General features: G+C 44.8%; 1 protein-coding gene across 3 annotated transcripts in view; it reads right to left on the bottom strand.

Annotated features, from left to right (window-relative positions):
• The window catches only part of LOC127421200 (unconventional myosin-Id-like), a 96,538-nt gene that overhangs the window by 26,670 nt on the left and 55,412 nt on the right, over positions 1-14,456 (bottom strand). For all 3 annotated transcript variants that reach the window (XM_051664045.1, XM_051664043.1, XM_051664044.1), the window contains exons 20-21: positions 13,193-13,306; positions 5,445-5,602 (exon numbers count right to left, since the gene is read on the bottom strand). In XM_051664045.1, the coding sequence (XP_051520005.1) occupies positions 5,445-5,602; positions 13,193-13,306 (272 nt within the window). The remainder of the gene's footprint in view (positions 1-5,444; positions 5,603-13,192; positions 13,307-14,456) is intronic.

The raw sequence follows: 14,456 nt of genomic DNA, 5'->3' as shown, positions 1-14,456 counted from the left end.
CGGAAGATATACGTCGCATGGGTTTACCTACGGGGAAACACCACATGCGTAGCACCTACCCTAGTACAGGGCTTAGTTAGCACGTGTACTGAGCCGGCAGTGAGTTTCTCCGCAAACTCATCTGCCACAGGGCTCAGAGGAAATCAACCAGGGAACACAGTTTGTGAACACTACTGAGAGTTAACGGCGCACGTCTTCAGCTCAGGGGAGGTGAAAGGCGCTATGCACAAGCGATACACCTGGCCGGCTGTCCCGGACTTACCTGCTTGTGCGTGCCACTACACGGGATGAACCCGGTTCCACCCGGAGATTGTAGAACCTTGCAAAGGTGTTGGGTGTTGCCAAGCCCACTGCTCTGCAAATGTCTGTTAGAGAGGTGCCACTGGTCAAGGCCCAGGAGGCCGCTACACCCCTAGTAGAATGGGCCCATAGCCCTACCTGGGGCGGCACGTCCTGGGCGTGATATGCCATAGTTATGGCGTCAATGAGCCAGTGGGCGATCCTCTGCTTGGAGACAGCGCTTCCTTTCCGCTGTCCACCAAAGCAGACAAAGAGCTGCTCAGAGACTCTAAAGCTCTGCGTGCGATCCAAATAGATGCGTAAAGCACGCACTGGACACAGCAACATCAGGGCTGGGTCTGCCTCCTCCTAAGGGCAGCACTTGCAGGTTCACCACCTGGTCCCTAAAAGGGGTCGTGGGAACCTTGGGCACATAGCCCGGTCGGGGTCTCAGGATCACGTGAGAGTAGCCCGGACCGAACTCCAGGCACATTTTGCTGACAGAGAACGCTTGCAGGTCTCCTACCCTCTTGATGAAAGAGAGTGCCTTAAGCTCAGCTGACTGCAAGGGCTCAAAGGGGGCTCTCTGTAGACCCTGAAGAACTACAGAGAGGTCCCATGAGGGAATGAGGCACGGTCAGAAGGGATTCAACCTGATCAGGTCATGCTTCCCTAAGGACTCACCGTCCACTGTGTCGTGGTGTGCCGCTATAGCAATTACATACACCTTCAAGGTGGAAGGGGACAGCCGCCCTTCCAACCTCTCCTGCAGGAAGGAAAGCACCGATCCGACTGCACATCTCTAGGGGCCTTCGCATTGGGAAGAACACTACTTAGGGAACAGATGCCACTTAAAGGCATACAGGCACCTCGTAAGGGGGGCCCTAGCCTGAGTGATCATGTCTACCACCGCTTAAGTCTTCCACGTCCCGTCCAGGGGCCAGACATGGAGATTCCAGAGATCTGGTTGTGGGTGCCAGATGGTGCCCTGTCCCTGAGAAAGAAGGTCCTTCTTCAGGGGAATTTGACGGTGGGGGCTGTCGCGAGGAGCCTGAGGTCCGAGAACCACATCTGGGTGGGCCAGTAGGGTGCTACCAGGACGACCTGCTCCTCATCCTCCCTGACCTTGCAGAGGGTCTGTGCAAGTAGGGTCACTGGGGGAAACGCATTTTTGCGAAGTCCAGGGGGCCAGCTGTGTGCCAGCGTGTCTATTCCGAGAGGTGCCTCGGTCAGGGCGTACCAGAGTGGGCAGTGGGAGGATTCTTGGGAGGCGAACAGGTCTACCTGTGCCTGTACAAATCGACTCCAGACCAGCTGGACCACCTGAGGGAGAAGTCTCCGCTCTCCCCTATGCGTCCTTCAGGTCTACCGCCGCGAACCAATCTTGATGCCGGACGCTCGCCAGAATGCGTTTTTGCATCAGTATCTTGAATGAGAGTCTGTTTAAAGCCCGGTTCAGTACTCGCAGGTCCAAGATTGGACGCAACCCACTGCCTTTTTTTGGTACAATGAAGAAGGGGCTGTAAAACCCCTTCTTCATCTCGGCCGGAGGGACAGGCTCTATTGCATCCTTCCGTAGGAGGGTAGCAATCTCCGCACGCAAGGTAGCAGCGTTCTCGCCCTTCACCGAGGTGAGGTGGATGCCGCTGAACCTGGGTGGACACCTGGCAAACTGAATCGCGTAGCCGATTCGGACGGTCCGGATCAGCCATCGCAATGGATTGGAAAGCGCAAGCCATGTATCCAAGCTCCGGGTGAGGGGGACCAAGGGGACAATCTCGTTGGACATACCAGCAGGTGGGGCCTCGCGACAGGGTGGAGCCGAGGTGCCACGCCATTTTGTGGCCGTGCTGATTTCAGGGACATCGAAGCACTTACCTGGCTCCTTGTGACAACCCCTGGAACAGCCTGGGATGGGGGAGGAAGAGGCCTGTCCTCGTGACCCGTGGAGACTGTCACATCGGGAGCGGATTTGTGCCACAGCTGGGCACGCAGGGGCGGGGAGACCGCCGCTGGAGTGCCAAACCTGCAAGGATGAAAAGGTGGACGGTGGTCGTGATGATGGCTGTGCACACCGGGTACGTGACCCAGGGAATGAGGAAACCGCTCTTTTGCTGAACTGTTGGTACCGCAGCCACTTGGGCATGTGGCGAAATTAAATGAAAAGGCAACAAAAGATTCTCCTCCCGGTCCTCCACTGGGGGATGGAGTGGTCTGCTTACCAGCTCCAAGGTGGGTTTCGTCATCCCTGGGTCACCCGTTTCAGGGGCGCTTCGAAGCCTTCCGTGGGTTCTTGGCAGCCGGCCGTGAGACGGGTGGCGTATGCTTCCTGCGGTGGGCTCCACGCTGGGGCTGGGCCGAAGGGGTGGACTGTGGCGGAGCCGGTGCAGTCACCGCAGGGGAACGTCCCTTGGCGATGAGCAGGCGGGGTGCGGGATCTTGAGCCGCGCCGGGGCAGGATGTGCCGGATAGCCTCTGTCTGCTGCTTCACCGTCGAGAACTGCTGGACAAAGTCCGTCGCCGAATAGGCCAACCTGAGAAATGGGGGCAGCAAGGAACAGTGCCTTGTCGGCCTCACCCATCTCGACCAGGTTGAGCCAAAGGTGGCACTCCTGGACCACTAAGGTGGACATCGCCCGCCCGAGAGACCGCACCGTGATGAAGAGCGAGGTCGGTCGCCGAGCGCAGCTCCTGCATCAAATCTGGGGCGGAACTACCCTCGTGCAGTTCCTTTAGTGCCTTGGCTTGTTGGACTTGCAGGAGAGCCATGGCGTGTAGGGTGGAGGCGGTTTGTCCAGCGGCACTGTAGGCTTTGGCCGTCAGAGACAACGTAAACCTAGATGCCTTGGACGGGAGCTTTGGGCGTCCGCCCCAGGTGGCGGTGCTCTGTGGGCATAGGTGCACCGTGAGCGCCTTATCCACTGGGGGAATCGCCGAATAGCCCCTAGCCGCCCCACCATCGAGGGTAGTGAGGGCGGGGGAGCTGAAAGATCAGGACCGGGCAGTAAAAGGTGCCTCCCACAATCTTGTCAGCTCCTCATGCACTTCCGTGAAGAAAGAGACTGGAGCGGGCATGGCTGCTTTGAGCGGCGCCGCGAGCCCAGGAACCAATCATCGAGCCATCATTCAGGGGAGAGCGGAGGGTTCCACTCTAGCCCGACGCTCGCGGCTGCCCGGGAAAGCGTGTCCATCATTTCTGCATCAGCCTGTGACTGGGCAACCGTACCCGAGGGGGGAGCCCAGCTGAGGATTCTGCATCCGACTGGACGAACCCACTCTCCAATGCTGCACTCGAGAGCTCATCAGCTTTGTGGGCTCCGAACAAGAGGTCAAACTCGCCGTGAGACGAGCCGGCGGACCCATCCGGAAGCCCGATCAGAGCAGACGAGCGTGCTGGGGAATGGGAGGTCCGTGGAGGGATACCCGGTGGAGGTGGTCCCATTAGGGTCCCCAAATCGCCCCCCAGTGCTAGCCGCGCTGGCCTCATACCCGTAGGTAGAAGGACCAAGGCGGGGAGCCACTGGGGTGGCTTGCTTTCTTATGAAAGCAAGCCGCGACCGCAACGTTGCCATGGTCATATTCTCGCAGTGAGTACATGATCCATCCACGAACGCTGTCTCCGCGTGGGTCGCGCCCAGACACGAAAGACAGCAATCGTGACCATCAGAAGTTGAGAGGTAACGACCGCAACCAGGAATAACACACAAACGGAAAGTCATCTTTAAAAAGATGCGTCTTTAAAAAGATGTTCCGTGTGTGCCGCTCTTTTAGAGAAATATACTCTTTTAGAAAAATATACTCTCTTTTTTCTGCTGAAGCGCCCAGGGGCATTCTCTGCAGTGCACCAGTGCAGAGGAGGGAGAAGCCGCTGAAATGCGCCATCAGATCCAGCAGAGGTGAATGAACAGTCAGCTCAGTAAACATCGACCGATCAGCTCCGAATAGAAAATCTGAATGAGTGGTTGCATACCAGCTCCTTTTATACCCGTATGTCAGGGGGAGTGGTATGCAAATACTAAGGGATTATATGCAACACCCATAAGTCATTACCTCAGGTAAGATTAAATCTCATTTTTAAAGGAAAAATGTAAAGTGTTTCATGCAACCGGACCCAGGTCTGGGGTGTGGGTTAGGTTTCTTGTACTTATAGTTAGCTTTATATAAAAACCATAGATCTCTATGGTATGTCCCCATTTAGATGTGTGTGTGTGTGTTTGTATGTGTTTACAACAATGCAAGCCCCTAGGATAATTTATTTTTGGATTTATGTGGATTAATAAACCACAGAAAAACAAAGCTATTTTAAAGAGGAAGCTAATTAAAGGAACAGTTCGCCCAAAAACACAAATTCTCTCGTTATTTACTAATGAAAGCATAAATTGACCACCATCGGCTATCAAGCTCCAAAAATGATAATAAAGTACCACAAATATCATAAAAGTAGTCTGTGTGACTTGTGCGGTATATTCCAAGTCTTCTTAAATTAAAACATAGGAGATTTATAGGAAAAAATGACTTAAATATTGATCTGTTTCTCACCCACTTCATCATATCACTTCTGAAGAGATGGATTAAACCACTGGAGTCCTTCGGATTACTTTTATGCTGCCTTTATGTGCTTTTTGAAGCTTAAAAGTTCTGGCCACCATTCACCTGCATTGTATGGACCTACAGAGCTGAAATATTCTTCTAAAAATCTTTTGTGTTCAGCAGAAGACAGTCATACACATCTGGGATGGCATGAGGGTGAGAAAATGATGAGAGAATTTTCATTTTCAACCTTTAAATTTGCTGACATGCAAGAACCAGTGGGGTTTGGTGTCATTAGCATAAAACCTGGCATGACACATCTTCACACGCCATATTGAAATATACATGAACTTGAATGTGATTTTCATTTAGGGGTGAACAGGTCTGAAATACTATTAATTAATTAAGGTGTGCAGTTCACCACTTACAAATTAGACATCTGAATTGAGCTGTTATTGATGTTGTTGTTGTTTTGTTTTTTTTTTGGTCAAAACTAAATTCTCAAAGGATTTTTATATCCCTCCAATTATAATTGCTAATAAGCTATATATAAATAAGTATTGTAATTGGGTAAGAATGCTCTTTATATGAAATGTAAGGGGAGGGAACATGTAACAGATCTTCCTCTATCTTACCGTGTAAAATGGTCAGTGAGGACGCCCACCAGCTCCCCAACGCGGTCTTGATTTGGGTTCAGTTGACCCCTCTGCAAGTGCACCAAAAAGTCATCCTGAGATGCAATGTGTAGCGCCACCATCTGGTCACTGCCACTTGTTACACTCAAACCAACGACCTGTGGGATTGGAGAGATTGTTAACAATAATACAAACATGTGAAAACATGTGACACGTTGCATTGCATGTGTTGTTGCACAATGAAGTCAAAGTATTTACATCTGATAGATCCATCTTTCTTGATTCCAGTACAACAATTATCCTACTACTGGCATTCAATCAGCCTGTAATGCAATCCCAGTGTGAAAAGCTCCTTCACAATGCACTCACTTCCTGTGCTTTAGCACATGATTGACTCAGTAACCTTGAGAATGAGTAATATGCTGGAGATAATCATGAATGAATGACTTGATTGTTGGAATTACTTGAAAAGTGTGACCAATCAAATTTCTGCGTCAGCAAAATGTGTGTGCTCGGCTGGTACGCATGATTCTCAGATTAGAAACAGTCCTGAGGATGCTGTTTGCATGTACGTGAGTGTGTCAATTAAAGGTGACAGAATTTACATTTTTGGTTGAACTATCCATTTAATGTGTGTATTTGTATTTGTATGCTTTCATTTGAGTATGGGGGAGTTTGCATGTGTGTGTTTGTTCATGGGATTTATTAAAGGTGTACTGTAGACTGTAGTGTGTTTCTAGGCATGCATAAATGCGAACGGTTATGAGCTGCAGTAGGTGCGTCACAGCTGTGCCGTAGAGGAAGGAGAGTGTTCAGGCACTGTTAAGCCTCTTTACTGCCTCTTGGATGGACACACACTAGCACACACAAACATATGTGCATATACACACAAACACACACACACACACACACACAGGTTAATCGCTTTGTGCCCCGTGGTACACGTGGCTGACCTTGCTGTCTGAGATTTTGAGAAGTGAGAGTGGGACAGAGAACATTGCGCTGTGTTCCGAACCAGACCTGAATGCAAGTTTGCTTAAACAATGTAAATAGCCATTTGGTTATTGGTTCACATTATGGCTTCACGGCCATAGTTATATCATTTTAAAGGGATAGTTCACCCAAAAATGAAAATTCTCTCATTATTAACTCACCATCATGCCATTCCAGATGTGTTTGACTGTCTTTCATTCACTGAACTCAAATGAAGATTTTTGGAAGAATATTTCAGCTCTGTAGATCCATACAACATGAGTGAATGGGTACCACATTTTTGAAGCTCCAAAAAGCACATATTGCCATCATAAATTAACAGATCAATTAATAACTTCTGAAGCGATATAACAGGTGTGTTGGAAATAGTCACTCGAAAGGTAGCGTGCATTCAACCCTCGCATTTTTGTTTTGTAAAAAAAAGTTTTAAATATTGATCTATTCCTTACTCCTAGCATTTCACTTCAGAAGACATTTATTTACCCACTGGAGTCATATGGATTACTTTTATGATGCCTATATGTGATTTTTGAAGTTTCAAAAATCTTCATTTGTATTCTGCAGAAGAAAGACAGTCATACACATCTGGAATGGCATGAGGGTGAGTAAATGATGAGAGAATTTTAAAGGTTGCAAAGACAAACAATGTATTCAGAAGAGCGTGCACAGATGAATAATTCACAAAAAGACCGGGAACATGCAAAATAGGGCGAATTTTGATTTCATGTTGACTTTAGTTGAGTTTTATGGGTTGAACAATGTCTGGTGGAATTCAGTCGAAAACAGCTGAACACTCAGACACATTGATAAAGGAATACCATCATATGTGTAAGGTTGCCCTGCCGGTGTCTGCTGCTCTGCAATAACAGCTGACACAATCAGCCAGTGTGTTAATCAGAGTTGTAGTGTGTCAGTCTATGGTGAAATGAGATTAAACCCACAATGTGCTGGGCTGTCACAAAAAATATTTCATCGTCTGGGACTGCCTGCATCCATCCAGTGTGTTCTGGCTTGACCTGAGATGGTTGGGAAAGTTCATATTATGCACTTGGATAGTGACCAGCTAGATGCAGGGCTGCAAGGGATGCTGGGCATATTTAATAGGGTAAATCTTACAAAAACTCAAGAGCATGTAGAAACAAGAAATTGTGCTTTGCATAAAGAAAGCCAGTTTTAGGATTATTACGATTTTTTGCATTGTAAAATTATTATTGTGATAGTTATGCACCTCGACCCCAAAATTCTCTCGACTACATGCACAAAAAAAAAAAACAAAAAAAAAAAAAAAAATATATATATATATATATATATATATATATATATATATATATATACAATAATCATTCTCATTATTGTAATTTGAAATAATAAAAATAGTAATAATAAAAATGAAAATAATCATATTATGTTAAAAATGTAATGTATTACAGTAATGAGAATCTAATAATAATCATTATTAAAAAATAATGAGAATTACAAGTTACAAATAAAACATCCAGACGATTATGGTAATATGAATCTAGGGGAAAATTTGTTGTTATGAAAATAATGTTTTATTGAAAAAAATCTTAATGATCCTTAAAATTTGCTTTTCTTTTTATATACTTTCTTTATGCAAAATATATTTTTGTATTTTGATTTTGGAGTCAAATGTAACCTTGACATTTCATGTCCTTTCCTTGAGATCCACCACTGTGATTTTGTCTCTGAATTCTTGTTTATGTGTGAGATTTTCTAGTGGCATTTCTTATTATATTACTGCATATGGTTTTCATGGCATCATCAGTTATTTAGATCTGCATTTATGTTTTCAAAATCCATGTAAACATCATAACTAAACCACTCTTATGTGGAAAGTGATGTGTTAAACAGGTCTGAATAATTGGGATGATTCGGTAACATACTGCAGTGAATGTTGCTTGTCTGCAGTTATCGCTGAAGTTCCCCATTGTTTCTCTCTCTCTCTCCCTGGGACGTCTGATCTGTTTCCGTTAGTCATGTAAATCCAAGGGCATAATTTACGTGTGGAAAGGGTGACATGTCCCACCCATTTTTTGCCTTTTGCAATTTTGTCCCCACCACTTTTTGAAAAAGCTTTCGTCATGAAAGTGTCTACTGTGGAAGAAATATCTCCAGTTCTTGAGCAGGAGTTTCCATTTTGTTTGTGTGTATTATAATGTGACAATTCAGCACTGGAGTTTGTTATAATGAGTACTAGTTGCAGATGCTATCAATGACGTTGATTGACAGCTGGCAATGTTCTCATGCACCAATTGGCACGCTCAACTACCTGCTCTGCTGTAGAGCAGTTCGCGCTCCTTTCCAGTTAAATTGCACAGCAAAATGCAAAAAGAAGTGTCCCCAACAAGGGCAGAGTGCGTGTATAATGTTCCCTGGGCATGGGAATAAGTTTGGGGCACAGGCATAGTGCTGCTAGGATCACCGTGACAACTGCCAAACAGCAGTGGTGGAGTGAAAATATAGTAGAAAATGATGTCCCGGCCTGACAATAACTTTTGGAGCCACAAAGAGATTTGTGTTAAACTTTATAAGCAATGGTTTATTTTTCAGTTATAATCATGCTTATTACAATTGCTGGTGAAAGAAGTTGAAGAGTTTAAAATGTTTGGATTTGGGTAGTTAAAAATAAAGGATTTTCTTTTTTTTTTTTTGGTTATTATGATTATATTTTCATTTTGTTTGAAGTGTAATAATAATTTAGAAATATTTTTGCTTTAAGTTTTTCATGTTTCAGTTAATTAATTTTATTTTTAAAGCAAAAACGACCAGTAGAAGAGAAATGCAAGCAAACAGCTGATGAGGGTTGGGTTTCCCGAAAACGTTGCAACTTTTTTACAGTCATCTTAACTAACGTCGGCTGGGTTTCCTGAAGTTCCAAGTAGGACGTTAGTAGCACTTAAGTAGTACTTAATCTCTAAGTTGCGTTTCCCAAAAGCATCGTTATATAAGTAGTTTGTAAAAATGTTCGTAAATTAACGAGAGCTTTGAACCTATCCTAAGTCCATTAAGTGCAACTTAAACGTATCTTTCTGGCATCTTTCACAGTTTATCAAAGACATTGGGAAATTTAATAAATTGTATTAATATATTTTGATCATTGGAAAGCCATTGTAAACTATTTCAGAGGATACTTTTTTTTTAAATCGCTATTAAATTAATAGGCAGTCTCCGCAGTCTGCGCATGACAAAAACAGATTAATTTAATACATATGCCTGAATAAATCATTAAAATATGGTTAAAAAAGGAGATTAGAGCGTGCAATGAGAGATTCCCTCTCTCTCTTCCTCCTCCTCTTCTTCCTTCCTCCAGTGGCTGGTTTAAATCGGCTCATCTATAGTCTTTTTACATGGCAGTAACAAATTGCATGTTGCATAATGGCAGTAAGCCTACAAGTACACTGTACCTTGAACTCTAACCAGACGATCCGTTAATATTTAGATAGGTCTATGAGTAGTTCAGTACTGATGCCCGCCATTTTAATCCTGTTCTGGGTGCATTTGATCAGTTTCCAGCCAAAGTAACAAAACTTTAGGTTACGTAAGAGCCCCTTATTATTCACATTGCATACATTCACGTTACGTGCATTTATTGCGACACTTTCATTAATCTCTATGATTGAGCATCAATGTCCTACATCTGAAACTACATCTTACTAAAGCCATCATTATTTCTTTTACTAAATTTTGTAATAGTTAATACATTTTGGCTCCTCCACAAGGTTACAAACAACTTCCATGAGTGTCAGTATTTCCACATTTTCATGTAGAGAAGACCAGCTCCTGGACATATTGGCCAAAGTAACCAGCATCCTTGGAACCGGACAGCTCCCAAAAAGCCTCGACGGTGTCGCCGAACAGGCCAACCTGGGAGATAGGGAGTCAAGAAAACCTTTCCTGCATCCTCACCACAAATTTCAGCATTAGAAGTTTGCAAATGAACATCTAAACAAGCCTGATGCATTTTGGAAACAAGTCCTGCAGACTGATGAAGTTAATATAACTTTTTGGCCGCAATGAGCAAAGGTTTGTTTGGAGAAAAAAGGGTGCAGAATTTCATGAAAAGAACACCTCTCCAACTGTTAAGCACAGGGGTGAATCGATCACACTTTGGGCTTGTGTTGATGCCAGTGACCCCAATCATCCTGATGAGGCGAGCAAGGGATAAAGGCGACCGGAGATGACAGTTGGAGAGAGAGAGAGAATTACAGGCAGCTGCCCTGTATGTGTTTATGTTTGTGTGTTTTTGTTTAGGTTTATTATTAAACTATTATTTATATTGTCAAGCTGGTTCTCGCCTCCTCCTTTGCCCACAACCCCTTTACATTGGTGCTGAAACCCAGGACGGAGGAGGGATGCTCGTCGTAGAGCTCGACACTGCCGTCAACCCAGGGGAGCGCCGATGCCATCCGCCGGGGGACGGAGTACCCCAACCACCCGGATGCGGGGAACGGTCGCTGTCTGCGAGGCGAGGAGGGACTGGACTCCCCGACCGCCTGGAGCAATGGAGCCCCTGCAGGGGCAGAGTGGTCCCCTCCCGGCCACCAGAAACATGGAGGGGTCGAGGGAAGACCGCCGTCTGCGAGGGGGGGAGGGAATCGACTCCCCGACTGCCTGGAGTGGTAGGGCCGCTGCCAGAGGCGGAGGAGTGTCCCAACGTGACGCCAGAAACGTGGAGGGGCGTTCTGTCCGCTGGGGGACGTAGGTTTGACTCCAGTCCACCCGGGGAGGAGCGGCTGTCATCCGCCTGAGAGGGTGGAGGAGTGATCGAGGACCACGCGATGGCGAAACAGAGAACCGGTGAGTTTCTTTTTTTCTCTTTCTCCTCTCTCGCTGTTGCTCTGTGTTGGCCTTTCCCTCGGCTGTATTTTTTGTGTTTGTTTTCCCCTTCTGTCTCCTCCCAGGTCGAAGAAGGCGGGGATGAGACAAGGCACGCCCCCTCCTGGGGGGGGGGGGGGATGTACGTCATGCCGGGGGCTCCCCGGCCTGAGGCAACGCAGGGAGGAGTGTAGCACGGAGGGCGGGGCCGGGCCGGAATGACGCACGCCTGGACCCCAATCAGCCTGATGAGGCGAGCAAAGGATAAAGACGACAGTTGGAGAGAGAGAGAGAATTACAGGCAGCTGCCCTGCATGTGTTTATGTTTGTGTGTTTTTGTTTAAGTTTATTATTAAACTATTATTTATATTGTCAAGCCGGTTCTCGCCTCCTCCTTTTGCCTCTAACCCCTTTACACTGTGATACTTGCCAGGTGGTGTTACTAAGTACTGACCATGCAGGGTGCCCAAACCTTTGCTTCGGGCCCTTTTCCTTTTTTGTTATTTTGAAACTGTAAAAGATGAATATAAAAAAGTAAAATTGCTTAAAATATTAACGAAATGTGTCATCTTTAACTTTAAGCCTTTTGGAAATCAGGCCATCTTCTGCTCGCTTAGCTATTCACAGCAACAGAAATTTTGATCAGAGGTGCCCAGACTTTTGCATGCCACTGTAACCTAATTAATATTCATGAGTTTCACCACTTCATGACATCAACCCCCCCCCCCAACACTTTTTAAAACAAAATAACGCCCATGTGTAAAACATACAGATATGGATACAATTGCGGGTTTAATGAGTGTGTGTGTTTGCGATTATGAAGGTAGGTTCATACTGCAATGTGTGACCAAATCCCCCTCTCAGTGTATCACATCAAGACCGTAGACAGAATGTAGGTCAGACACCTTACCACACCTACACACACACACTGTTCTGGTCACTGAATTTACTCAGACACGGACTGAAGTTTGTGAATGACCCTGTTAAACAATTTTATAGACTGTGTTGCTGCTGGTCATATGAAGGATTACTTTTGGATCTAACAAGAGACACCTAATCTCAAATCACTTGTTAGCTTTTGGCAAAAATCCAGAGGCTGAAGACAAGAGACATGCTGTGGATGGCGATAAGATCCTGAAGACAAGAGACATGCTGTGGATGGCGATAAGATCCAAAAGACCCCGGGAGACAGAGTGACTGCAGCAGACAGATGCATTGACCCACATTGCATGCTTGCATAAAACACAAACCCAGATACTAACAAGACACAGATTTCAGGACCTGTGTCTGCTTTCTTGTTGGGGCTGCTTTTCTGTTTATACTTAATACTTAAAGAAATAGTTGACTGTAAAATGAAAATTTTGTCATAATTTTTTAACCCTCATATCATTCCAAAGTTGAATGACTTGCTTTCTTCTGTGGAACACAAAACAAGACATTTTGAAGAATGTATTGGCCGCTCTTTTCCATGCAATTACACTGAATGGAGACTGGAAATTTCAAGCTTCAAAAGAATACAAAATCCCCATAAAAGTGGCATGTTTGACTTGTGTGCTATATTCCAAGTCTTCTGAAGCCATATGTTAGCTTTGGGTAAGAAACAGACCAAAACTGATGTTGGTACTCACAGAAAATCTGGACATATGCTCTAGCCTTCCTTATGAGAGTTAATGACAAAAGCAGCAATGTTCGAATAGGGAACAAATTGTTCTTTTTGAAGCTTGAAAGCTCCAGTTTTATTTCTACTTGTTTTTTTCCCTTTTATTCTCCACATAAAATAGAAAGTCATACTGGTTTGAAACAACACAAGAGTGAGTAATGATGGCAGAAGTTTCATTTTTGGGTGAACTGTTCCTTTAAAGTCTTTGTGTGTGCATGTGAAAGCCTGTGTCAGCATGTCATGAGCATAAAATACTTACTGAATCAAGTGATATTCGTTTCTGCACTTTAAAGTGTTTTTTGGGTTCCAGTCTGTAAATGTGTTTGTCGGTGATGAGTAGAGCTCTGTCCTTTGTATTATTGAACCAGTTGAGCTGTAGAAAAGAGAGATCAGGAGAAAGAGATAGAGAGAGGGGGGGGGGGGGGGGGGGTAGAGAGAAGGTGAAAATGCAAACATTTGTTAAACAAGGTACCTCTGACTCGTCTTTCCTATAGTAATAAGTAACAATAAAAAATAAATCAGAGTTTAAAGAAGTAGTTCAAGCAAAAATTTTAATTCTGTCATGATTTACGCACCCTCGTGTCATTTCAAACCTGCAGGACTATTTTTCTTCCAAAGAACACATAAGAAATTGTACCTGTTTTTGCATGCAGTTACAGTACAATGAACAGAGACTGAAGCTTTCAAGCTTTAGAGAGAATGCAGAAGCACCATAAAAGTATAATAAAAGTGGGCCATATGACTCTTGTACTATATATTAAGTCCTCTGGAGTCATACAATAGCTTTGTGTGAGAAACTGATTAAAATTGAAGTTGTTATTCACTAATGATCTTGCCTCCAGAGCGCTGTTACCCTGCAACCGAATCATTGAGTTGAATTTGAGAATTAGATCAGTCTGATTCGTGAAAGAATCATTCAGACTGGCTTTGTGAGCTAGATAAACAGAATGATTTCATTTACAAATCAGACATCGTCACTTCCCTCATGAACTCTCGTTAACATCCGAAGAAGAGCTAAGGTGGACATCAAGATTTTCGGTGAATAACGACTTCAATTTTGATTGGTTTCACACACAAAGCTTCAGATAACTTAGCGCACAAGTTATATGGACTACTTTTATGATACCTGTACGGTGCTTTTGCATCCTTTTTGAAGCTTGAAAGACTCCATCCCCATTCATTGCATGGAAAAGAGCGACTAACATGGACTTGAACAGAATTGAAGTTATGTTTCCCACGGAAGAAAGAAAGTCATACGGTTTGGAACAACATGAGGGTGATTAAATGACAGCATTTTAATTTCTGGTTGAACTTTCCCTTAAAAAAAATTCATGTGAAACCTTTGCATCAGCACTGTTTTGCTTTTATTTACTGCTCTACAATTGCAGCACATGTTTCTTCTTTTAGAAATAGCCTGTGGAATTGGCTTGGCCGTGTGGATGAATATCTCACAGGGAAGGGAAGATAAACTGGGCCAGCAGCAGCAGCAGCATCCATTGCTGCAGCGGTACGATAGAGTGTGT

Source organism: Myxocyprinus asiaticus, chromosome 30 (assembly GCF_019703515.2).
Source record: "Myxocyprinus asiaticus isolate MX2 ecotype Aquarium Trade chromosome 30, UBuf_Myxa_2, whole genome shotgun sequence".
NCBI lineage: Eukaryota > Metazoa > Chordata > Actinopteri > Cypriniformes > Catostomidae > Myxocyprinus > Myxocyprinus asiaticus.
This window is presented reverse-complemented; position numbering and strand designations above follow the sequence as displayed.